Source organism: Chroicocephalus ridibundus, chromosome 4 (assembly GCF_963924245.1).
Source record: "Chroicocephalus ridibundus chromosome 4, bChrRid1.1, whole genome shotgun sequence".
NCBI classification, from domain to species: Eukaryota; Metazoa; Chordata; class Aves; order Charadriiformes; family Laridae; genus Chroicocephalus; species Chroicocephalus ridibundus.
Genome location: NC_086287.1, coordinates 43,237,999 through 43,263,422, shown reverse-complemented (window position 1 = coordinate 43,263,422; position 25,424 = coordinate 43,237,999). Strand labels below are relative to the sequence as shown.

The window sequence follows — 25,424 nt, the reverse complement described above, 5'->3', positions numbered from 1 at the left end:
CACCATCGGAGGAAGTTGTAATGATTCAGGCTTGGAATCTTGAGTATTAAACTTGAGAACTGAGGGAAAAACATTTTTCCTCCTCCCAGATTTGCTACAAATATCCGTAGAATACCGGCGTCAAGTGTGCTAGATATAAAACTGATGGAATGCTAGCTGGTCCATAAAGGGTTGCACCAAGTTATCTGTAGCAAAGTAAAAAACTAGCCCAAAGGTTATGGAGATTGGAAGAGCTGGTAAGGCCTTCTTAAAGATCGCAAGAAGCAGAAGTGTAAGGCACAGACCCTGAGGGGAAGAAAAAAAACAAAAAACAAAAAACACAGGGAGAAATTAGGGAACTCTGACAAGCAAAAGATTTATATATATGAACATTAATCCCACAGAAATACAAGCTACAGTTCACGCCTTCCAAAACTAAAGGCTTAAAGTGACAGATGTACAGCCAATGAAGATCACAGCTAACACCCTCATGAGTTTTCAGTCTAGCCACTCAATAAATTAATTCCGAAGAAAAAAAAAAAGTAGCAGTTATGACTTTGTCCCTGATGAACAATAGAAACTATCACTATTATAATATTACATTATACTCACAATTAATATGGCTACAAAACATGCTAAAGTTGTGTTCCAGTCTCCACTTGCTGTTGCAGAGGCTTTGCCAACAAGGACACTGTAGAAAATGAAGTCTCCTAAACCTAGCTTTACTCCTCCTGCAAAAGTAAATATATGGTAGTATTAAGTATTACAGTTTACTAATATTACATATCAGTAATTGTCAGAGAATAATACAGATTTACATTAAGTAGCACCAAGACTTGCTCGTAAGAACATTTTATTTTCCTGAATCAAGTGATAAACTCTTGTGAAACAAGATGGCTTCGGAATAGTACACCATTCAATTAATTCATCCTATAATAAGAATTTTTCTATATTCCTAGTCTCCTGTACATACAAATGCAATATATAAAAACACTTTTGGTTGTCACGTCATATTCAACTGAATATTGAAGTACAATTCCTTTAAGCTGGCTGAGAGCGGGGGAAAACAAATAAGTCCCTTGCAGATGATGTTTTATTTGCCAGTTAGAAAGCTATACGCAGCAAAATATTCCACTGCTCTTCCAATTGTCCTACAGAATTCCTACTAAAGTAGTTCTAAAAAGCACTTGTGCGTAATTACAGAGTATAGCACAGAGACATAAAACCGACATATATTTAGTCCAAGATGCGAGATTTAGGAAAACTCGTGAGTTAATGTCTTATTCTTTTAAATAGTAATTACCACCTTAGCAACAACTCTGGGAGCACAATACACAATTATTTCTGTAAACAAAATAAAGAAGGTTTTATTGAACACCAGTTCACTTTCTGAGCTTTTAGTCCAAGATATTAAGTCAGAGAGGCCAACATCAGGTCACCAGCTGTTTTCATTTGGCCTATTGCTTACTTTGTCACCTGATTAACAGGCCAGCCCAAAACTCACTTTTGAGTTCTAAGAGGAACTGAGAGCATCAAAACAGAGGTTGATCACTGGGGAGAAAAAGAAAGGAAACACGAAAAAAATGAGAAAAGAAAAAACTACTCTCTTTCAGCAGGCCTTCAATATATGGTCTAGAACAGTGCATTCATGAAAAACTTTTAAGCACAAAAACACCCTTTAACTGATGAAACAAAACTTGGATGCTTGCTTTCAGTATGACAGAACAATAAGCAGAGGCAACTGCTAGATAACTCCTTCCACACAAGCGAACTCTCTGAATTTCTAATAAGCTGCTCCAAAATTCTAGTAAGCTAATGCTGGCTGACAAGTCTGACTGGATCGCTGCACAGCTGTCGTTATTATTCACTGTAGGAATACAGGAAGGAGAAAATGATTTGTCTGTCCAGACAAGAGTTTTAGTTAACCAGTTAATTAACTAAAATAGCTCAGTTCCTAAAATTTTTGCATCTTAATGTTACTTTTCTAAGCTCTAGAAATTTTCAAATGGATTTGCAACACACTCTGAATTTGGAATTTTTGGGACAAAGTAAATTCTGAAATTGTTCTTAAAGTAGAAGTCTCTGTATTTTTAAACTGAGGAGCACCTGAAAAGCAGAGGAAACAGTTGCATCTGCTAAATGTGGCGGCATCACATGAGGAGAGCAGTTTATTAGATAGGCAGACCCTAATTTATTTAGAGCTTTGCAAATCTAATAGCAGCTTAAACTCCAACTGGAAATCATGAGTCTGTTAGAAGAGATATCTGAGTATCAATGTCATATGGTCTCCAAGATCTGCACTGCAGCAAGATGCTGGAGAAAAAATAAGCAAGCCCATGGCATTCTGCATTCATTTCAGATTCATTCACAGGTTTTAAACATTGCTTTCTACAGAATGGATTTACAGTAGTATAATCTTGAGGAAAAAAAGCTAATGACTGCATTTACAGAGCCTAAAATCTGAAAGAGGCGATACACAGGACACTGAAAAAGACAGAAGCTAATGCAACTGACTGTATAATGGTCTGAAAGCAGCTTGTGCTATTAAAGTTCTGAGTCTGTGTATCAAACTGAAGATCAATTTGGTCAATATTATTCACTCCTGCAACAAAACCAAAAGCTACCAAAAAGCAACTCCATCTATTTCTATGAGGCACATCAGTATTGATCATGAGCAAAAGCAGCTCTTCAGCTTGCTATTAGCTCATAGCATACTATATCCGTGCAGTCAGGATGACTAAGACGCTTCAGATTTACTAAGTCTTTCAGACACAGTAGTCCATACTCACGTTCTTCTGGGTCTTCACTTGTTTGAGAGTTGCTGGGTAGAGCCTGTACAGCAGCACGTGATTCAGGTGTTGATTCAATGGGTCCTATTCTATTGTCCCTTTGTTGCTGCCATTCCTGGCTAAAGCCACCATCATCTGCTTCGTCATCTTCATTCTGAGTCTGGTTTGCCGGAGCTCAAAGGAAGAAAGGCATTTAAGATCTCCTTCAAAAATGTGCCTTTTAAAACATGACAGTCTCTCCACATGTAAGATCATAGAAGAATGAGGAAAAAAGAAGGTATTCCATAATATTTAGCAACAACTAACACGGGCACACACCATTACAAGACATTGTCACTTAGGATTTTAATACTTATTTAAACAATCAGGAGTCAATGTGCATTCTGCAGGCACAGCATCTACATGCTGTGGTCAAATCTTAGTATTCAAGGGTAATTCGACATAACAGAGTGGAAGTTCTGTGGTGACCTAACTTAAAGATCACAGTTTAAAGAATAAACTCTCATCTAATATTTCATAAGCTTCTTTAGTCAACATTGACAGCTTAATTATGCAGTAAAACAGAAAATTTACTGAAAGTTAATATACATACACCCCTTCAAGCATGTTAGACATTCTGTTCTGCTTTACTAATACATGTAAGCAAACAAACCCCATGTTTTTAAATACAAGCTGCATAGCCAAGAGGGCTAGACACATTTCTACCTAATACAAATATGAATGAGTTAGCATTATACTATATGATCCCATTTTGACAAGTAATTGAGCTCAGTCAACAGCTGTCTACTGAGCGTCATTTCACCATCAACATCCTGGATCCCAGAACAATGAATGAAAGAACACTAACTGTATAATAAGTGCAGTTTTGAAGTCCTTCATTCCTAATAAGGCCTCCAGGCTTTCACTATTCTAAAGCAACCATGACACACAACACTTAAAAAGCTAAAAAACAACTATCCATAAACATGTATTCCAATAAAATGACAACTACAAATGTTTGTCAAAGAAAAACTCACCTTGTTTATCATAAGTGGAATTTTTGGAAGTTTTCCGTTGGGCTTCTGGATCTTCCTCAGCCATGTTCACTAGCCATATCATTGTTGCTATTTAAAAAACAAACAAACAAAACCAATACAGCTAATGATATCTTCAGATGTATCCAATTCTGAGATAGTGTTGGTATCAATCAATCTTTTTTTTTTTTTGATACAACTATCTATAGCAACAGGTAATTTTACTCTCATAAAAGCAGAGTAATATCTGGAACACAGCCAGTACTAGCTACAACATGCATTCACGGAATTTGGTAAATAAAATGTTTATTCTTACTAGATGTTGAAAAAAAATGTCAACAGCTGTTGCCAGAGAAATTATTTCTATATGTGAGGTCCACTCTGAAAATCTGAATCAATGATTTCTTTACTTTTTTCCGTTAATCTGTTCTTTTATCTACAAGTAAAAAGATCTATTAAGACTCGTACTGAGGTATCTCAATTCAGAGGCAGCATCTGCATCAAAGTTCAAAGAATAATATAATGGTTTGAGTTGGAAGGGACCTTAAAGATCATCTAGTTCCAACCCCCCTGCCATGGGCAGGGACACCTCTCACTAGATCAGGTTGCTCAGAGCCCCATCCAGCCTGGCCTTGAACACTTCCAGGGATGGGGCATCCACAACTTCTCTGGGCAACTGGTTGCAGTGCCTCACCATCCTCACAGTAAAGAATTTCTTCCTAATATCTGATCTAAATCTCCCCTCTTTCAATTTAAAACCATTACCCCTCATCCTATCACTCCACTCCCTGGTAAAGAGTCCCTCCCCATCTTTCCTGTAGGCCCCCTTTAGGTACTGGAAGGCCGCTATAAGGTCTCCCCGGCATCTTCTCTTCTCCAGGCTGAACAACCCCAACCCTCTCAGCCTGTCCTCATAGCAGAGGTTCTCCAGCCCTCTGAGCATCTTTGTGGCCCTCCTCTGGACTCACTCCAACAGGTCCATGTCCTACTTATGTTGGGGGCTCCAGAGCTGCATGCAGTTTTCCAGGTGGGGTCTCACGAGAGCGGAGCAGAGGGGCAGAATCACCTCCCTTGACCTGCTGGCCACACTTCTTTTGATGTGGCCCAGGATATGGTTAGTTTTCTGGGCTGCAAGGGCACATTGCCAGCTCATGTTGAGCTTCTCATCCACCAACACCCCTAAACCCTTCTCCTCAGGGCTGCTCTCAATCCATTCTCCATCCAGCCAGTATTTGTGCTTGGGATTATCCCAACCCACATGCAGGACCTTTCACTTGGCCTGGTTGAACTTTCATGAGGTTTGCATGGGCCCAACTCTCAAGCCTGTGCAGGCCCCTGTGGAATAATTACTAAATTGGCCAAGAATACAAAAATACAGCATTGTTCACACATTAAGGAAAGTCATAAAATCAAGAGGCTTCTGAGGTAGAATACAGCCGCAGCTAGCACACGAAGAATGCAACATCTGTGATTCCCTGTACAAGGTTGTTTGCGAAACTACACAAGGGATGGAACGGAACGCGCTTGTTCCGTGGCCTTCCCTTATGACGAATAGCAGATATGGGGACGAGATGGTACTACGGAACTGATAAGCGGCCTACATGCTACCCGAGCCAACATTTCGTCAAATGTTGATGAAATGCTGTCCTTTTGTGCGAACTTTGCTCACCACAATGTACCAAAACACACCTCCATCCCACAGGCTATCCGCCCCCGAGGTGTGAACACTCCTCCTTGAATACATTAATCATAATAAAAGTACGTATGACTAAAGTCACTCAAACTCCACTTTGAAGACAAAAAAATAATATAAAAATAGCCCAAGAGAGAGGGAATGTCAGGGAAGACACCATTGCGAAGAATTCCACCGCTGATTTCCGGGATCAGTCGACGGGCTGAGCTTTTCTTCCCCCCCATAGGGACGCCTTTGGGTAAGACTTCGATTACACCGAGCGCTTTCTCAGGGACTTAGAAATTTCTCTAGAGAATCTCTACCCTACATTTATAGCCAGGCTGTATCATTTATAATTTTGTCGTGCGTTTGTATACTTAGCAATATCCTTATTTGCACGTGCTTTGCAGACAGTGTATTTATCACCGGCAATCCTAAAGAACCTGTATATCTGTTGTTTAAATAAACTGCACTGTTTAAGTAGCTAGTCGTTTCGCTTTCTCACTGAACGCGACCAAAACTACAGAGAGGCCGTGCTAGTTCAGGAGCACGACTAGACTGAAGGTGCAGCCCACTATTAGTGTATGCAAATCGTAATAGTTTAATACATATTAAACGCGATTGGACTGATAGTGCTGAATTGGGCATCACTCAGAATTTAAACCTAGCCGCACCTAGCCTCCCACCTCGGTGAGGAGTGTTAGAACGCAAGGGGGTTTATCTTCTGCCAAAACCACTTGGCCCCGTTTCACGCAACAGCCCCTCTGGATGGCATCGCTTCCCCCCAGCCTGCTGATTGCTCCACACAGCTTGGTGTCGTCGGCAAACTTGCTGAAGGTGCCCTCAATCCCACTGTCCATGTCACCGACAAAAATGTTAAAATGCACCGGTCCCAGTACTGACCCCTGAGGAACACCACTCATCGCTGGTTTCCACTTGGACAATGTTGACCGCAACTCTTTTGAGTGTGACCACCCAGCCAATTATTCCTTACCCAGCGAGTGGTCCGTCCATCAAATCCATGTCTCTCCAACTTAGAGACAAGGATGTTGATCTCTGCCCTCACCATCACAAAGAATTCTCCAATCTGGAGATAATGAAATGTTGTCACACTTAAACGGTGAATTTTAATCCCTTCAGCTGACAAGTGATTGTAAGTTTAAAGTATTTAACTAAATGTACTTACAGGAATAAATAAGTGCTGGGAAGAGAGTTTCATTTCTCTCTTGAGCTGTTTCAACTAGCATACGAAGAGGACCTTTAGGACACAGGACAGCAACCAAATCTGAAAGGAAGTGCAAACAGATCTTACGTCACTGCAGGCATACTTATAACAAGGTTTTTCTATAACGCTTGCAGAGACTGGTAGTGAGATAAAACGTTACTCTGAACATAGACTTCTGAAAGTGCCACTGGCCATAAGTCAGTATCCTACAGGAACACTTTTTAATATTATCAGTTATATAACCTATTTTACATATTACAGAATCATAGAATCGTCATAGTTGGAAAGGACCTTTAAGATCGAGTCCAACCAAACAACCTACAATCTCTGCCACTAGAGCATGCCCTGAAGTGCCAAATCTAGACGTTTCTTAAACACCTCTAGGGATGGTGACTCAACCACCTCCCTGGGCAGGCTGTTTCAGTGCCTGACCACTCTTCCAGTAAAGTAATTCCTCCTAATATCTAACCTAAACCTCCCCTGCTGCAACTTCAGACCATTTCCTCTGGTCCTGTCATTATTTACTTGGGAGAAGAGGCCAACATCCACCTCTCTACAACATCCTTTCAGGTAGTTGTTGCAGAGGGGCAATGAGGTCTCCCCTCAGCCTACTCTTCTTCAAGCTAAACATGCTCAGCTCCCTCAGCCTCTCCTCATATGACTTGGTCTCCAGACCCCTCACCAGCCTGGTAGCTCTCCTCTGGACACGCTCCAGCACTTCAATGTCCTTCTTGTACAGGAGGGCCCAGAAATGGACACAGTACTCAAGGTGAGGCCTCACCAGTGCCGAGTACAGAGGCACGATCACTTCCCTGCTCCTGCTGGCCACACGACTCCTGACACAAGCCAGAATGCTGTTGGCCTTCTTGGCCACCTGGGCACACTGCTGACTCATGTTAAGCTGGCCGCCCACCAGCACCCCCAGGTCCTTTTCTGCTGGGCAGCTTTCCAGCCACTCTTCCCCAAGCCAGTAGCGTTGCTTGGGGTTGTTGTGACCGAAATGCAGGACCCGGCACTTGGCCTTATTAAACCTCATAAAGTTGGCCTTGGACCACTGATCCAGCCTGTTCAGGTCCCTCTGTAGAGCCTTCCTCCCCTCAAGCAGATCAACACTCCCACCCAGTTTGGTGTCATCTGCAAACTTACTGAGGGTGCACTCAATCCCCTTATCCAGATCGTTGATAAAGATATTAAACAAAACTGGTCCCAAAACTGAGCCCTGAGGGACACCACTGGTGACCAGCCGCCAAGAGGATTTCACCCCATTAATCACAACTCTCTGGGCACGGCCATCCAGCCAGTTTTTAACCCAGTGAAGAGTACACTTGTCTATGCCATGATTCGCCAGCTTCTCCAGGAGAATGCTGTGGGGGACGGTGTCAAAGGCCTTACCAAAGTCCATATTACTGTAATATGCATACAAATTTTAAAAATGTGATGTTCCTCACTTAAGATACTATGCAACTGCAAACGTATCTGTGTCTGTATGTTGACTCACAAGTTGAAAGCACATGATTCACAAAAGCTACTATTCAACTAACATCTTGGAAACATCCAAGCTTGCTTTCTATTATCAAAGCTTTTCTTAACCCAAGTTTAACGCTAAAACAAATTTTCACACAACAGATAAGCGAGGCTTAGGTAACTTCTATGAAGTAGGCATGACCGCATTGCATTGCGCAAAAATGCTGTGTTTGCATAGATTTGAGAGGTGTTCAAAGCATATTTAGCATAAGAAAAGAACAGCAGCTTTCTTCTTGTTCATGGGACAGTATATGAAACTGACTGAACAAGTAAATTAACTGAAAAGCAATAATTTACAAAATAGGATGACTGTACAAGTTACTCATACAGATCAAAGCACAACATCAGGAAAAAAACGATCCATCGGATGCTCCGTTTGCTTTCTCACCTGAATAGTGATGGTTTGTTAATGAAATTTGCAACTCCAACAACCACCTCAGCTACTTTTCTCTTGTCTTGCATATTTGGACAGGAAGCTGTAATTTACATATTAACCTTGCTACTACCTTTAGCATTTGTTCACTCATTATATGTCTTTAACTTCGTTTGAAACAAGATCTGACATCAAAGGGACCAGCTTGCTTGTCAGGAGCTGTATGTGGCACAGACCAGGCCTTCTGCACCTGAGCTAAAAGCACCATTGCTGGTACCACTCAAGTAAAGAATTCTTTGCATGGGGTCACAGGCTTTGAAACTCACCTCCCCTTTACTCAAAACAGCCATGTTATGGTCTTGGAATATGACCTGAAGAGTAATTTCCTTTTGCAGTCACTGAATGAAGGCTGAAGGCTTGGAATACTCGTATTTGTTCCTGTTGTATGAAGGGTGGAAGTGGGGAGGTGTTTTTTTAATGTACGGTATGATCCATGAGCATATACATAAGGAACAGTTTTCCTCCCTCTGAAGGAAGAGGACACCTAAGGAGTACACTGACCTACCAGAGCTAATCAAATCTTATTAACCCTGCACTTCTACAACTGGACAGATTCTCAGTCTTTAACACTATCAATGAGTTTCAGAGTACACTGACATTCTTCGAAAAAAATTCAAGTTATGAGCACATTTTCATAGATACGCTTAGCTGTAATATTTTAATTATGTCTAAGTAACTGGATTTTAGTCTTGCCTGGGAACTAAATCAGCATCTGGGATGCAGACTGATCTTCTTACCAAGAGCATCCAGTGCCCTCTAAAGCTTTATGAAAAGGCTACAACTAGGCATCTCTCAGTCACCACTCTAAAAAAGCGTAATATGCGATAATTCAAAGGAATTTTATTTTCATTCAAAAAATCAAGGAAACAGATCTCACAACTATATCCTTCTAAATGTAAAACAACTTTGAGCAATGAGAACTGCCTTTAGTCCTTCCTTTCTTCCTCCTCATTGTATTACTAGGCATGGATCAGGGTGCTGTTTTTATGTCCACAAACTTGAGCAATTTGTAGGTTAGGGGGATCTATACCTGTATGGGACTGCAACCAAACAACAAGCTCCTAAATTCTGAACATACAATAGTTTCCAAGGATTCTTGGGGAAAATGAGAAACCAAAAGATTCTCCACCTTCATAGAAGAGATCAAAATGGCAACATAGATCCCTCATCTCCTCCTCTCTTGAATTACTTCAATTCTCATCCCCAAAGCATCTAGAAAGTAATCACCTTATCCACTACTTTGAATGATACCACCCCCCCACACACTTTTTCTTTTTTTAAGGTCTCGTCAGACAAATGGAAGAGTCAGGGAACAGAATAAATTCCAACTGTAATATCTGTTACTATGCTTTGCCCCAAACCTTACCATACACTGAAATGACAGCCAGGATAAGCCACGCAGTCCATTCAGGAAGGTACTTAATGAAAACCAAGGCCATGAGAGCGCTTATCATAATGAGATATGCCTGCTGGAGCCGAAGAGGACCCTTCCAATGAATACAAATCATTCCCACAACACCGAAGTTCCAGATCATGAGTGCCACTGTAATGTAGTCCATGGCAACGTTATACGTCTTAAAGACCTCACTAAAAAAAAAAAAAGAAAAAGAAAAAAGAAAAGAATATAGACTGCATTTGCTTAAAACAATGGAAACAAGTTACAGATGCAAGTTTGAGAATATATTTTTTTTAAATTTTCATATTCAATGAGGTGGACACAAATGCCAAATTCTATCTCCAACTAGTACTTAACCATTCTTCACAAAGAGGATAATTTTACCAGCTTCAGAGAACAGATGGTTACTCTATTTTATTCTTTGCCACAAACACTAAATTAAAAAGCTTTCTTTTTGGATGAACCATGTCACTCTGTCACACCAAATACTATAAACCAAGTAAGAGCCTCAATAAGTAAAATCAAAATAGACAAATATGTTGCCACCAAATCACAGGTGGTTTCGATTGACCCAGGGAAGAACAGTTGTGATGGCTTTTTGCAGATTCTGCTGCTACTAAGTCATCAAGCCACTAAGAACCTTATAATTTGCATGATACTTTCCTCCAGGAAATTTGTCTTCCGTAATCATTAGCTGGCCTATGGGATGTACAGTGTTAACAGGATGCCCCTTATTGCCATCATTTATAGTTGGTCTACATACTCCCTCCTCACTCACTGGACCTCTGCAAAAGGAAGGCAGCGGTGCTGTGAGGCAGCAGGGAACGGTGAAGGACAGGAGAGTGTCAGGAAAGTCTTTGGTCCCTCTACTCGCACTTGGTCATGGGAGAGTGCCAACTCCAACCCAAACCCAAAGGAAGTGAGCCTGGCAACTTGTCTCCACCCAGCCTCCGCTGCATTTGTGCAGCACACATTGCCTTGTACTTCAAATGTCATTATTAAGGTTAGAGAAAATACTGACAAAAAAAAGCATCACAGATCACTTTTGGCAAAAATTAGCGTTTGAAGGAATACCGTTTTATTCTCCTAGAGACCAAATTAAATAAGTTTCTTCAAAGAGAAGTGTATCTGTCTTCAAGCGGTACAAAAATATACACAGTATAATTTCATGGCATAACTCTAGTTACAAATCCTGATCAGGTTGCTCATTTTAGAGAATACTGAGTATTATGAACAACTTTTCTTGATGTCTGGAAAAATTCATGCTTCCAAATTTGGGAAGAAAATCACTGGATATATTTTGGTGAGAGAGTAGATCCTTTTCAGCTATACCGTTCTGGCCACTCCCATGAAAACAGCATTTGCATATACAGCCCACCACCAAAGCCCTGATGTAAACAACTCCCCTTGAGTCATATGGCTATGAAAAATTAAGTTATCAGAATATATGCCAGCAGAACAAGATACCCTTTGGAAGACAGCTTATTCTGGTGATCTGTGCGATGGACAGCTTCTGTACAATATCAGAGGCACTATAAACCCAGAAATAGCTCTATGTGTACTCTATGAACCTATATAAACCTAAACATTTTATTGCAATAGCTTACTATCATTCTTCTTAAGATTCAAGGGCTAGTTCTAAAACAAATACATACGAAAGTGATACATGAAAAAATAATGCTTTAGTTCACTTACCCCAGGTAGATGAATGAGAAAAAGAAAAGCAGCAAAAGAGACGAAATGATAAGCCAGCCATGGATCACCTGGGGGAAAAAAGATATCGATACAGATTTTACTTTTTTTTTAGATCTGTTATTTTAAAGTTAATATCTACTTTAAAATGCTTTTAAATTTATTTTCCCTTTTGATTAAAGCAAGAAAGTGATATTCAGATATGTCTCTCTGGTTGTTGCTAAATTAATATTTAGTCTATACGTGTTGTATTTCAATTTACACTTATGAATTTCAAGTGCTTTGTGGTCTTTCAATAGAAAACAACAGAAACACAGAAAAACCTTCAGTGCTTATCTGTTGGAATTCAGAATTAGCATGTCATCGATGAATGACTATATAAGGATTTCTATAATCTCTATCAACGAATAATAGGCATAATCCGTAATTTTGATATGAGAGCACAACAATTTCACAAAAAAACAGTCCAGGGTTGTACTCAACGGGGACACACATATATTTAAACTTGGAAATGCCAGGCGCTCAGACTTTGCACTGGCAAAAGTGCATACCACTCTTGTATATTACTGTGCAAAATTGAAAAATAAAGATTGAAGAGCCCTGTAACTTTGGTAATCTCTGAACTGAGAATGAAACATATTTTTGTCAAATTCCCAGCACAGAATCTTACATATAAAATCAGACCAAACATTCCAAGTAGATAACCAGTCAGAAGCAATCATCTAGAAATTCAAGCTGCATAAGAAATAGTGCTTCGAATAGACATGCTTAGTGGAAAATTAACTGGTTAAATTAGCTATATAGGTATACCAGATGAAAGTATTCAGGAACTGTTTAAAAATTGTGTTACATATTTCTCTTCTTCTGAAAGATGCGTAGTAGAATGCACCTTATGTTATAGTTTTTAAAATATTTTGCAAAAGTTAATTTTAAGGTAAAGCCCATATGCACACAGACTAAAGAAATCATGTTTACGTGAGGTGAGGACTTCCTAGCAAATTAAGAATCTAGCTATTACAGTTAGTAATTTAGTACCTTTAGTCTAATACTGAATTTTTCATAAGCATTTTTAAAATTCTCAGCAATTTTTGAAACATTCATTCTCCTCCTTCACACTGCCTTTCAACACAGGTTCAAATTTCACCTTCAACCTAATAAAACCTGTCATTTAACTTGCTAATCTAACAGATTGACTTTCCATATTTGCTGGTGTTCTCTCGAAAAGACTTAAGAATTTCCCACATGTAATAAGCACGGTGCCTGTAAAGGTGCTGTAGGAGAACTGCCAAAGCATCTGTCTCAGTGCATCAAACTGCCACCACTCACAGCAAGTGGCGGGGGCAGGGAGGAACCATACCAAAGCTGAAGACTGATAGGTACCTGGAAGAGAATCCAACTTTCAACCAGCTTGTAAAGCCATCTATATAAGTAGTGATGTAACAGGAGTAATTTTATTTCTCTCTAAAAGTAGTTGAAACCATTTTGAGAAAATGGCAAAGAAAGATGTGTCATTTCTTTTAATAACAACATGACTTCTATTTGTAGTATAAGCTCTTAAACTTATCACTTTAGAAAATAATGTGAATACTAATGTTTTATTCTAGTAAAGAGTAAAATGCTAACAATGTCGAAAACCAAGGCCATAGTCTAGCAAATGTTTACACACACTTTGCGTAACTGCTGTCAACAGTACCAAAGGAGGTAGTTTCAAGAGCTAACACAAGTTGGCATTTTACACACAGATGTTTGTTTTATTCTCAGTATGTATCTCATTTGCTATAGCGTTTTCCAGATCATCAGCCTCTTTTCATGCAAGTGATTTTTCCAAAGTAGTTTTTATAAGTTTTGGTCAGCATTTTCCTAGCAGGATACCATAACAGGTTTGGAGCCTTCTAATTAAAGAATTTGCATTCTTCATTTGACAACAGCTTCAATGCTATTTCATTGCCGGTACAGAGTTGGCTTTGCCTGCGACAACTTGAATAAAAACTAAGGATTGTAGAATGCAGAGAATTAAAATAAGTCACAGCAGCCAGATTTTGGTTAGGTACACTAAAACAATGAAGAATGCAGAGAATAATAAAATACATTAAAAAGAAAAGTGAGTCAAATATAATCATCTTCAAAGATGCTGTTTCTGGTTAGATTTAGAAGCTAGAATCGGGACCATGCTTAACTTACCACATACAGGAGAAAAGTGGGAAACTAACAGCTGTAAAGCTAAAAGAGGATTTCCTTTCTTCAAAGGAGTTTTCAGATAAAAATCTTGTGAAGATAAGCAAACTATCACTACAAGCTGGAGGCCTAACATTCTTTCATTATAAATTCCATTCCCCATAATCTGGACTACATTCTACGTATAGAACTGCATACAAAATAGAGTTCAATGGACAGGTAGCTACATTTTACAGCCCTCTGGTATAGCAGCATGTAGAAATACTCTGATAGCAATTCTAAAAATAAGTTAATTATTTCTTTTAATTAGCATAGAATATAAGTACAGGAAATTTCTGTTGTCTAATCATTCTAAGTTTTTAGTATGACAATTATTTTTGTAACGAGAAAGTGCAGTGCTTTGTAAGGTCAAGAAGGAAGCCAAGAAACATGAAGAGCTTAGTGAAAACGAGTTGATGCCTTCAGCACCAGAGGAGAACCCACTAGCTACCAAGGAACCTAGGTGAAGTACATCAGTTATTTGACTTCAGCAGAATGAACAGAATTGACAGCTGAAAAAGAAAACTTCGTCAGTTCAGATTTAACACCACACTGTGATAAAAGAGAAGGTCCACACTTTAAAAAAACACTGTTCCAAGCTGTATATAGATTCAGGCAAAATCATTTCACCAGTTGCTCCACAAATACTTTGTAAAGGGGTTTCACCCACAGCCATGAAGACCAACCCCATTTTTTCCTCTTGAAAACAAAATAAAGTAGAACAAAGCTTTGTGTCAGTGTATGGATCCCACTGCCTGCTTTGCAGCTGTGAACAGGCTCAACGCTCTGGCTGCACACTGGGAAGTTCTATTAGGCTAAGCCTTGTCAAATGGGTCATTAAGACCAAAAGACAACCAGGAATTTTCCTGAACAACTCTTTCAGACAGGTGACATTGCAGTTATTTATGCTAAGCTTGGACTTGCCTAGATTAAATCATTACATGATTGAAGTCTTTCCCAAAAGAGCCTTAGAGTCTCTGTGTTTGCTATAAGGATATAGCCTGGCATGTACAGTCACGCAAACGTCACTGTTGGGAGACCTCAATACTGGGGCAGGGTGGAGAGAGGGAAGCCCTTGAAGAGCCCCTGAAGTCCTGAACAGATTTCAAATTGCAGGACCAGGTCAGTACTTTGTAGTTCCTGACCACAGGAAGATTTCAGTACATGGTACATTTCAGAAGAATAGGAAGCAATGCCACCCTAATTCAAAATGACAAAACAGCCATCAGTGTTAGCACTGGGCCTCTGCCTCCCTGTTGTGTCAAAGGAACAGAAGCCACAAAATTGGAACAGTGAATTGAATCACCAATTCTGCTACTTTTGCTCACTCATCCTTGATAGCCCTTCATTTTGTTCCATTCTTGATAATCTGTATTAATAAATAAAACCAGCACAATCACTCAAGTCAATTATATTTATACTCACCTTGTAGCACCTGTATTTGTAAAGCACAACCAGGAGTATGGTCATGACAATGATAACACTGATCATGATAGCTGCGTTGAGAATTGAATTCAGGGCTCTCTGCCCTACTGTTTCCGTCTCTTCTGTGAAAGGAGTGTAGATGCTACAACAACAAAGAGTCAACTGAAATGCCACTGAATGCACAGTTGTTTCTGATATGCGAGGCCAACATCAAATGAAATTGCAGTAATCTTTCAATTCAGAGCTGTAAAAGCAACAGCTATTTTCTACTTAGGCAAAATTTAAAAGGCGGTATAGTATCATATTAGGCAAACTTTCATTGAAAAAAAAAAATTCCTTAGAAGACATGCCTTTCCTACATTCTTAGATTGCTACTGTCTTCTGTTAAACAAACAAAAAACAGAACTCCATGTCATTTGATACGATTACTCACTTGCTTCCAATCATTAACCTATTACTGCAGCTAGACCTTTATAAGCACACCATCTAGTGGATTTACTAGGAAAGGTTTCCCAGTAATTTCAACGAAACAGTGTATGGGCTCAAGTCTCTTTTTCTTAAAGAAATACAACAATCTGGGGAGGGGAGGGAGAAAACACCATAAATAAAATCTCAAGAAAAGTAATTCTTTGATCAACAACTTTGACTGTGAAAGAGAACTTTGCATTTTATTGAAACATTTTACGACTTGTGTATGTTATACAAATATTTCAAAGCCAAACACACTTTGAATAATTTTGTCTAAACGTTTTCACAGTGGAACATTTAGACTGATTTGCTGCAGGTTCGGATAAGCTCAGTGTTCTTCCTTTGTCTCCTTCCTCTCAAATCAGCTTTCACTGAAATTGCTAGTTTTTGGCAACATTAATATTTTGCCAAACAAAGAAAAAAATTATATGTCGGAAATCTGCCAGGAAAGTTTCTGTAACTGCAACAAAAGTGAACCCGATAAAGCTGTCTTCCTCTTGCATTTGAATTTCTTTATCAAACAGCACACGCAAAACAGAACTTGGCATATATGTTACTTCATTTAAATGAGTAGGTTTTTTTCCCTTTTCCAAAATACTTGTATGTTAGCAGAGTACAACTGAAACAGCTTTGGCTCAGGCTTGAGTTTATTTTATAAATACCAAAGGGCACAACAAAGTATTAAAATGAGGGCTAGGATTTGAATCAAGCAGTAACAACCAAGATATTATCCCGACTGGTCACCAGACAGACAACCAGTATCAATAGTACCAGGAATATAGCAGTCTGGTTTCTGGTAGGAATAAAACAAAACTATCTTCCAGCTGGTGGAGGCAAAAAGGGAAGCAAGAGGAATGTTCACTGCTTGAATTAGACTCCTGAAGAAATGGAGATAAAGTAAAATTATCTAAGTGAGTCCATTTAAAAGATAAGGGAAAAAAAACTTTGATACATACAGCTGTCCATCCTTGCGTGTATAAAAGCTGACAGACTTGATGGTTGCAACAACGACCACCATGCAAAGTGTGACAGGTACAAACAACATAATCACATGTTTGGCCCCATATTTCAGTGTCAGCTCCTCATCTTCTTCTTCATCTTGTTCCACCACTTGCTGAATGTTGTTTTGTGGCTGCCCATTGGTCTCAGACTCAGGATTGTCATTTCTTCTGCGTTCGTTATTGTCATGACGACGTCTTTCACTGTTGTCATTCTGCAACACATTAAAAAAAAAGTTTCCTCAGCAGCTATCCACAATCAACATCTTGTACACTAAGCTAAAGATAATCTTGAGGGGGAAAACTTGTAAGGTAACAGTTACTGTCAAGAACACTTGCCACAGCAAGGACTTAACAGTAGCGATTAATTGCATCACATAATTATCATAAGAATGGTAGCACAGGCTTATGTTAGAAACATTTCTATTAAAAACAGCAGCAGCTGGAAAGTAGGCCTGATTGCATCTAACAGCCTACGTCACCTTTCCTTTCAACAGAATTTACAAAGATGGATAAAGACAGACAGCTTTTTCCCTTGGTCCAAACTACGGTTGATACAAGGGTGCATGACAGTAGATTATTCATGGCTTGGCAAGAATTAACTATATCTGTTCCTAGAAATAATGCCAAACAGACATTTATGAACCTAACTCCATGAAAGTCTCAAGAAAATTTCTACTTCCCCTATTATGTTATTCCCACTGCAGCGCACTAAGTAGAACATATATATTAAGTTCCATGAGGTATTGTGTTCCCACATTTTTAGTGAGAAGAATGACACAGAAATGGTGATCCAACTCGGGTAACTCTCAGCCTTTATACTGAGATTTGATCCCAAAGTTTTAGCATGGTGAGCTAAGCGTGAAGGATCTTTCTCTCCTTTCCCACGGATACTACTGCCACGTTCTGCCACTGACATTGAAGAAATTCCACCACCCTTGTTCACAAATAGGAAAGAGCCTCCTAGCCTTCCTGATACCCTCACAGGAAACATCAAGGGTATAATTCAAATACAAGGACAGAGGTAAACTTTCAATGGAATTAAGATTAACCACAGGCAAAAACACAAACTGGGAACACCGCCTCCAAGTAAATGATCAGGTCTGCACTCCTCCTGCTGTCACAGACCTTTTGCCCCCTCTCCAAGAGGTCCCCTCAGCAGCAGCCGTTCAGCCTTCTGTGTGTTACGTGCATATACAGAGAACAAAACAGGAGAGTGAGCTACGTTTCACCTGTTCTGGACTACAAAGAAATGAAACCATTTCATGTTTACAGGTCAAGCCCTTAAGTGCAACACTTTCTATGTCTACTCTTTTTTTTTTTTTTTTTAATGGTATTACCATGTCCAAAGTCACTGCTGTATTGTTCCCACTCCCTCGATTCAAGAGGTTTAACATAAAAGAGATGTAATACAATGATTTTTGATTCCTTACAAAATGCATCTCATTTCTTCATAATTGCTTCATTTACCAACAGTTCAGTTTGGGTACACTAAAGCAGCTTTAGATTAAAATGGACAACAAACTGATGGAAGATACCTTTTGCAATACCTTTAAAATATCACTCAAAATTGCTCCAGATGTAAGATAGAGCATTGAAAATAACCTAATGTATTTCTGCTTAAGTACTCTTATGCAGGTAATTTTTTCCTTAAATATGCAATGTTAAAGTCTCATTACCCGTTCTTAACAGCATTTCCAAACATAGCTGCTGACTTGCATCTCATCAATTCACTACAGTTTTTTGATAAATCAATAGTAATTTGGAAATTCTTTACAGAGAATTTTCCGAGCCCCACCCTCAGAAAAGATAAGATGTTAAGTACACACTCAAGAACTCATTGTGGGGTTTTCAAAAGCACTTAAGTGATCAAGAAGTATAAGTTCCTGGACTTTGAACGGCAAACACTGACACTGCTAAAATCTTGGCTGAAGCTTTACAACTTCCACAACTCATGAAAAGTTTGCTTTTACAAAACATTACAAAGTAACACATGCTTTGCCTGTTTACTCTTTTTTGTGGTATCCTCAGGACAGAGTTCAGCAGGGTTTCGAGAACTGCCCTCTAAGAAAATTTGCTTTATTTTTCAAAAAGGAAACTAAATATAAGGCAAAAAAAAATAATCCAAAATTGTCTTAATTAAGCAATTAAAACTCGCAGGCAACAAGATTTTTAGAATTAAGGTTTTACTTTTATATTTGAATTTAGTATCATTAACTTAAAGTACGTTCTGAAAAAGATTTTGGGTTCAATATAACTTCTTACTAAATGAAAGATTCACTATAAATCACTTGGCATTTTGCATAAAGTCCTCACATACAATTACTGAAAGTCACCTAGAAATAGGAATATGGGAGAATGCAAATAAAGAGATTACGTTTAATTGTTCTGAAATGCTGGCTGCAACTGAACCTCTTTCTGTACAGATTATGGCTCAAACGTAACGTTTTTCACTCTGATAGTGAAAATACTCTCTTTCTCTCAGTCTACAACAGGACAACAATAAGGTTACCTGTCTAAATAAACCGCCTAAGATGATCATAAATAACACTACATTGGAGATGATCAGAGCATTGGAACACTTGACAAGTAAAGCAGACCTAGTATTTAAGTTTCTGCACGCTTGCAGAATACGTTGCTTTTTCTCTACCCTAAAAGCAGATCCTGTATAAGGGAGCACCTACCCCTATCTTAGGCACAGAAATATAAAAAGTAAAATAAAAATCTACAGCATCGCAAAGCAAACACAAAAACAGCCAGAGGAAAAGCCTGATTAACTAGCACACAACTACAAAACTGCAAAATCAAACATAAAGAGAAAAAATTAGATCAATATATGACATTTTGTTCCCTCCACTAGTTAAAGACACAACAACAAAATGCCTTTACGTATTAAAACACAGTGCATGAAAACCAGATCAGCATCAAAAGAGTTGTAAGAGTCATTCTCTGATTTGTGTTAAAACTAGAAAAAAGGTGTCCTTTCAGGCTACTGAAATGTAGCAAAATGTGACATGCGCATTCCCCACTTTTGTTAAAAGAACAAAGTGCACTCATATCCTACCTGATCAGTATTAAACAGAGCAGAGGACATGGACTCTTGCTGAAGTGGAAGCAAAGGAACAGACTCTTCACTTTCCTCAGACATAGTTAAAAGTGAAAATTCTGAAGCTAAAAAGTCAGTAACACCTGTTGTAACACCGTAAGCAAACGTGAGTTACGAACTACACGCTTTCAGGTGAATAAACAATATCAAAAGCAAATGATAGGGTTTTTGTCCCTATCAGGACAATAGTTAATAGCAAACCCAGAGCAATGCCCCTGAACCAAGAGATAAAGCACTAGCATATTTGATAAAAAGTTTTATTAAATATGTTTTATTTATTAAATGCAGATTTATATATCAGGAGCAGACCCCCCTTGCCTGACAGTGGGCACAGACTTCATTAATTCTCACATACATCATTTATGTTTAAAGGTCATTATACAGTGAGAGATATCGAAGACTGGGCTGAACTCTTGGTGTGTTACTGGAAGAAGAGATGGCAAATTAGAGTACTTAGTGATTTCACATGCTGACTGTTAGCCACAGAAGCTAGATATACTTAAGCAGTATGTACGTACATACAAAAACAAAGAGGATGCGCGTAGGGGAGAAAAATTATTACAACCAAGTATTGAAACTACACCAGGAGTTACACTTAAGCATGGAAAGAAAAAGCACAAGTAGTAGTTATTCATCAGTACAGTCTGTCAGTGAGAAGTAAATAGAACCATCCATCCCCAATTGCTGGGAAGGAGCATCGCCAAGTTATCTGTAAGGATGGTGAGCCCACACCTTATCATTGAGCTCTGCCTTTTTAATCTGGCAGAAGTGTTCAATAGAAGTTAATCTCTCACCTGTCCAAGACGAAAAGAAACCTTTTTCATTCTCTCTGAAGTAAAAGCACAAAGGATGCAGTAGGAAAGTGGAAACTTTCCACTTTTCTATTTTTATTAAGAGTTTCTATATCCAGTAATGTCTTAAGTCAGACTGACTTCCTAATTTAAAAATAAATTTTCAAATGCTTTATATTTTTACTGATATAGCCGGATGCTGATCTGAGATAAAGACAAAGATTTTTTTAAATTCTACTTAAAATGTTGGATCATATAGAAGAGTTCGAGCAGGGGTCAAAATATTCTCTTGAATCACTGCCATAAACATGGCTACAAGTGGCCCAGCCTCACAAGAGCATTTCTGTGTCACAAGGAAACCAGATATTCCAGAGCTGTAGCAGGAACAAAGAACCGAGCATGACAAATCCAGGAGTCTGAGCACCACACCCAAGTAGATCATCTAAACTTAGTTTTACCAAAACACATGCAGTACAAGTACAGTTTTAGCAACAATTACGTGCTTCGGTCTTTCAAAGCAATCATATAAACTTTATAGCTTGAGTTCCTCCTTCCCCCAAAACCTCAAGAACTCTGAGAGCACCTTGACAATCATTCACAAGTAAGACAGCGCTGCTCTTCCTGCATAGGAGTAGCCCTATTGCAACCCCTGTTGCAACAGCAACAACAAAACCGAGGCTTCAAGCTCTACCTAGACTAAAATTAACTCTGTGACTGAGAAAGCTGTGAATCAAGCAGACAGCAGCCACGCTAGATCAAGAGAGCTCACTAAAGGTCAGTGTTTGACGTGGGAGCATCCCACCCCATTTTTTTTATATTTCTTGAGGGCTTGGCCAATCCAACACCACTTTAAACTGGGAGAGGTCTTATCTGTATATAAAAATGAGTTCAGAACATCAGATATTTTACAGAGTATTTCTTTTGACACTGCTTATCACCACAACAGTCCAGATAGAGAAAACCACTCCCAACAAATAAATTTCTAGGGTTCTGAACTGTCCTTTCATCCACACTCATTATTCATCCTGATTTAAATGCTATGAGGTAATAAAACTGTTTGTTACATACAGTGTTGCTGAGGTGGTTATCAGGGAAGTTTTCTGTCAGCTGCCCATGCTGAAACTGGGGTAAATGCGCAGACAGTTCTGTCATTGGGGCTGTCCTCTGGAAATCGCTTATTTCTACACAAAACGGATCTTTCCTCTTGAGATGCTGAAAGGAAAAAGATGCGTAAAAAGCCTTTGTTCTTATATGACCAAGTTCTCCATCCCCTCCCGACCCCAATTTTGAGAGTTCACCCAGACCAAAGATAACTATTTTCTATCTACACTATAATACCGGACTGTACCATAATAGGGATTTTCCAGCATAAAAATAAGAGCGTCTAGGCGTTATCAAATTAGTTCATCAGCCACGGAAGTAAGCCAGCAACAAACTAATCATTCAAAACCATTCTCCATTCCTTCTTGTGCAATAAATAAGAAGTACTGCACGCTTGCTCAGAGCACAACTTGTATGTTTTCATCTCAGCAGAGATGAAGTTGTTCAGGTTTGGATTGCTGATAAGCTCAAGTGGAATCTTCAAGCAAGGACACCTGAGTTACACTTGATCACTAAAATCTGGATATGTTTTTAATACTGTAATGCCTTAAGAACAACCTAGAGCTACACAAAAGAGTATTTCAGCTGAGCCTCAAGAACTCATGTGCATTCATTTCCCCTAGTGGTATGTTTTATGTATCACCTAAACGTACATAAACATGCCATATGCTTGTAACAGCTTTATACATTCTTCCACAGAAAATAACATGCTAACATTGTCATATGCAAACATGAATAAACCATGTGCTCCATAACAAAGGAGGATAAACCAATATAGGGGAAAGAGGAAGAAGGGTGATGTAACTGCATAAGTTTCAGAAAAAACATAATTTTAAGAAACAATGAGTAGGCCTGGATACATTTTGGGTACACAAAACACAGGGAAGTGAATAAACCACCATGTGAAGGGTGGAGTGCCAGTCCTTACTTCCATCCCAAGTGGCTCCTACCTTATGCCAACTCCAGCACCCATCAGTCCTCTTTACAGTAGATTTTACTTACTAAAACGCAAGAAAAAAACATCCAGGAACAGAAAACAACAGTATTTTTTTTGCTGTTTTAGTATACACAACTAATGTATGGAGGTATCTGGAAAAACTCGTACAAGGGAGGACATCACAAAGCAAAGCCTCTTGCTTTTGGCAGCAGCAAGTCACAAGTGCTGCAAGTCAGCATCTTACTTGAAGAGGGAGTTAAGCCTATTTTCATACATACTAAAATGCAGAAGCTGTTTCTCTACTTACAAATAAATACATATCTTACAAGACTAGTGCACAGTACTTACTAACTTCAGTGTGGATGTAGCTTACACTAAAGAGCCATTAGGAAGCAACACAATTTAACAAGTCTAGTGGGAGCATGCAAACTGTTTCGGAAAAGACAGACAATGTAGTATTCACCAGAATGGCTCTCTTCCACATCTAATTTAAAATATAATGAAAAGTAAGACCAGATGAAAATAAATACGCATTACATTGCTTTTACTTTTAAAGCTTTTGCTCTAATTCTTTGGTTGGGCCACAGAATATAAACAATGTTGTTTTAAGGCTACTATTGGTAAAAATTGCCAGTGACAGGGCCACCACAGAGGAAAAAGTTGAGTATTTTTACCCAAACGAGGAGTATCAGAATAAGATTTTTCACATAGCAGTATGTCAAAATTCTAGTTAAATTACAGGAGGGGAAAAAAAAAAAAAAACAGCCCAAAACACCAACCCACCAAATCCTATTTAAAGACTGGTAAAGAAAATCACCACAAACTCACCAAACAAAACAAACAAAAAAAAACAGCTAATGAGGAGCAGAGAGAAACTGAAGGCAGGGAGGAGTAACTGACAGAAGAGTTACACCAAAGCTTGAATGACACTGTCTAACAGGTTCTCAAAACTTGAAAACTCAAGAGCTCAGAAAATGGATTCAGGACATCTTCCCAAAGAACTTTATTTTCTATTTTAAAATAAATGAACACTCCTGAGTTTGAAACTTAACTATGAATGAACGAAATCTAGAACTGAACTGCACATAAACAGACAAAAATTAAATTTTTATTTGCTTTACTTGAAAAGGGACTCACCAAAACATTCGTTTTCTAGTGAAGCTGTTAATGTTAAAATAGCCTGCCTAAAAGAGTTCTTGCTTCCTCTGGCTTTCCTTAGTGAGAACAACAGGGGTTACAACTGTAGCTTTCACACATCTACATTTAGCCTAGTAAGTAGAGCTAACGTACAAGTCAGCTTTATGTTTTCTCAGCTTAGAAGAGAAAGAGAATATCGATCAGCCACAGCAAACGCGGCGCAGCCCGGGCTTTCTCTCTCCAACAAGCAACAAGCAGTAGCAGCAGCCGCCGCTTTCCTGGGGGACCACCAGAGGCCCGGCGGAGCTAGCCCTCAGCCCTGCCCCGGGCCGCAGCAGCCTCTCGAGCCGGCAGGGGGTCCCAGGCCTCCCAGAAAGGCCGCAGCGGTGGGGGCGAGGGTCGGGCCCCCACCCGACCCCACCAGCTCCCCGGGCCCGCCGCAGTCAGACCAGCCGCAGCCCCACTCGCGTCTACCCCGCCCACCCCAGCCCCGCTCGGGGGAGCGGCCGGGCTCCCCGGCCCGGCCCGCGGGCGTGTGGCGCAGGGCTGGCACAGACACCGGACCCGTCCGCCCCCAAGGCCGCCGCCCGGCCTGCGGGGCGCCCCCGGCCCGGCTCCAGGTGGCGCAGCGCGGCCGCTCCGCGCCCCACACGCTGCCCGGCCCGGCCCGGCGGGCACCCGCGACCGGCGCTCGGCCCCCCATGCGCGGCCGCTGACAGACAGACCTGCCCGGCGTCCCCACCTCGGGCTCCGCCACCGGCTGCTCGCCGCCCCGCAGCCCGGCCCCACTCCCTTCCGGCTCGCGCCCCGCCTTGCGCCGCGACCTCACTTCCGCTGCTGGCGGATGAGGAGTGGCCCCGCCAGCCTGAGGTAGCCGGCGGGGGCCAGGCCCAGCCTGCGGCCCGGCGGCCGTTCCGGGGGAAAAGGGAGGGATTTAGGCCGAATTTAAAATAAAATCGTTAGATATTCAAGAGCGACCGCCCTTTGAAACTTCAGCCAGGAGCTGCCGTACAAGGGAAAGGGTTTAACCCACTAAGGGACATACCAACAGAGGGGTATTAAGAGAAAAGATGCTTCCTGTTTTGAATTAAAGTCATATGTGTATATATATTCATATATATAGAAATATAAAAGAATATATAAATATAAAAAATATACACACATCTAAAAATATATAAACCCCTGTTTTAAAATGGTCCCACAAAAAGGCATTATGAAGATCACTCGAAGGGATCTTTGCATTTCAAAAACTTAATCTGAAGTCAATGTGGCATCTTTTCAAGAAGGTTCTAGTAGAGCCGTCACTCATTTGTGGAAGACAGACAGACAGGCAATTTCAAACTCAGAACTTACCTTGCCATCCATGATACACTTGAAGAGTAATCCACAATTCCTTTTTAAAAATGCATAACCTAATTGGGTTACTTACATATAGGAGATGCCATGATACATGCAATCATTCTAAATACAAAAAGAAGTAAAAATCAGCATTAATGTTGTATTTCGCTATTCAACTACACTACA

General features: G+C 39.9%; 1 protein-coding gene across 4 annotated transcripts; it reads right to left on the bottom strand.

Annotated features, from left to right (window-relative positions):
• PSEN1 (presenilin 1) lies at positions 1 to 24,736 on the bottom strand. 4 transcript variants are annotated; one of them, XM_063331485.1, is made up of 12 exons: positions 24,626 to 24,681; positions 21,794 to 21,937; positions 19,893 to 19,931; positions 16,787 to 17,043; positions 15,363 to 15,504; positions 11,727 to 11,794; positions 10,002 to 10,222; positions 6,640 to 6,738; positions 3,785 to 3,871; positions 2,769 to 2,942; positions 592 to 710; positions 1 to 285 (listed from the first exon to the last, which is right to left on the bottom strand). In XM_063331485.1, the coding sequence occupies exons 2-12, from the start codon at positions 21,875 to 21,877 to the stop codon at positions 130 to 132; spliced, it is 1,446 nt and encodes a 481-aa protein (XP_063187555.1). In that variant the 5' UTR covers positions 21,878 to 21,937; positions 24,626 to 24,681; the 3' UTR covers positions 1 to 129. The 4 variants fall into 4 exon arrangements, with proteins under 4 accessions (XP_063187555.1, XP_063187552.1, XP_063187554.1 ...); XM_063331482.1 differs by lacking the exon at positions 19,893 to 19,931 and having other exon boundaries at positions 24,643 to 24,736; XM_063331484.1 differs by lacking the exon at positions 19,893 to 19,931 and having other exon boundaries at positions 24,626 to 24,678.
• Positions 24,737 to 25,424: the final 688 nt, after the last annotated feature.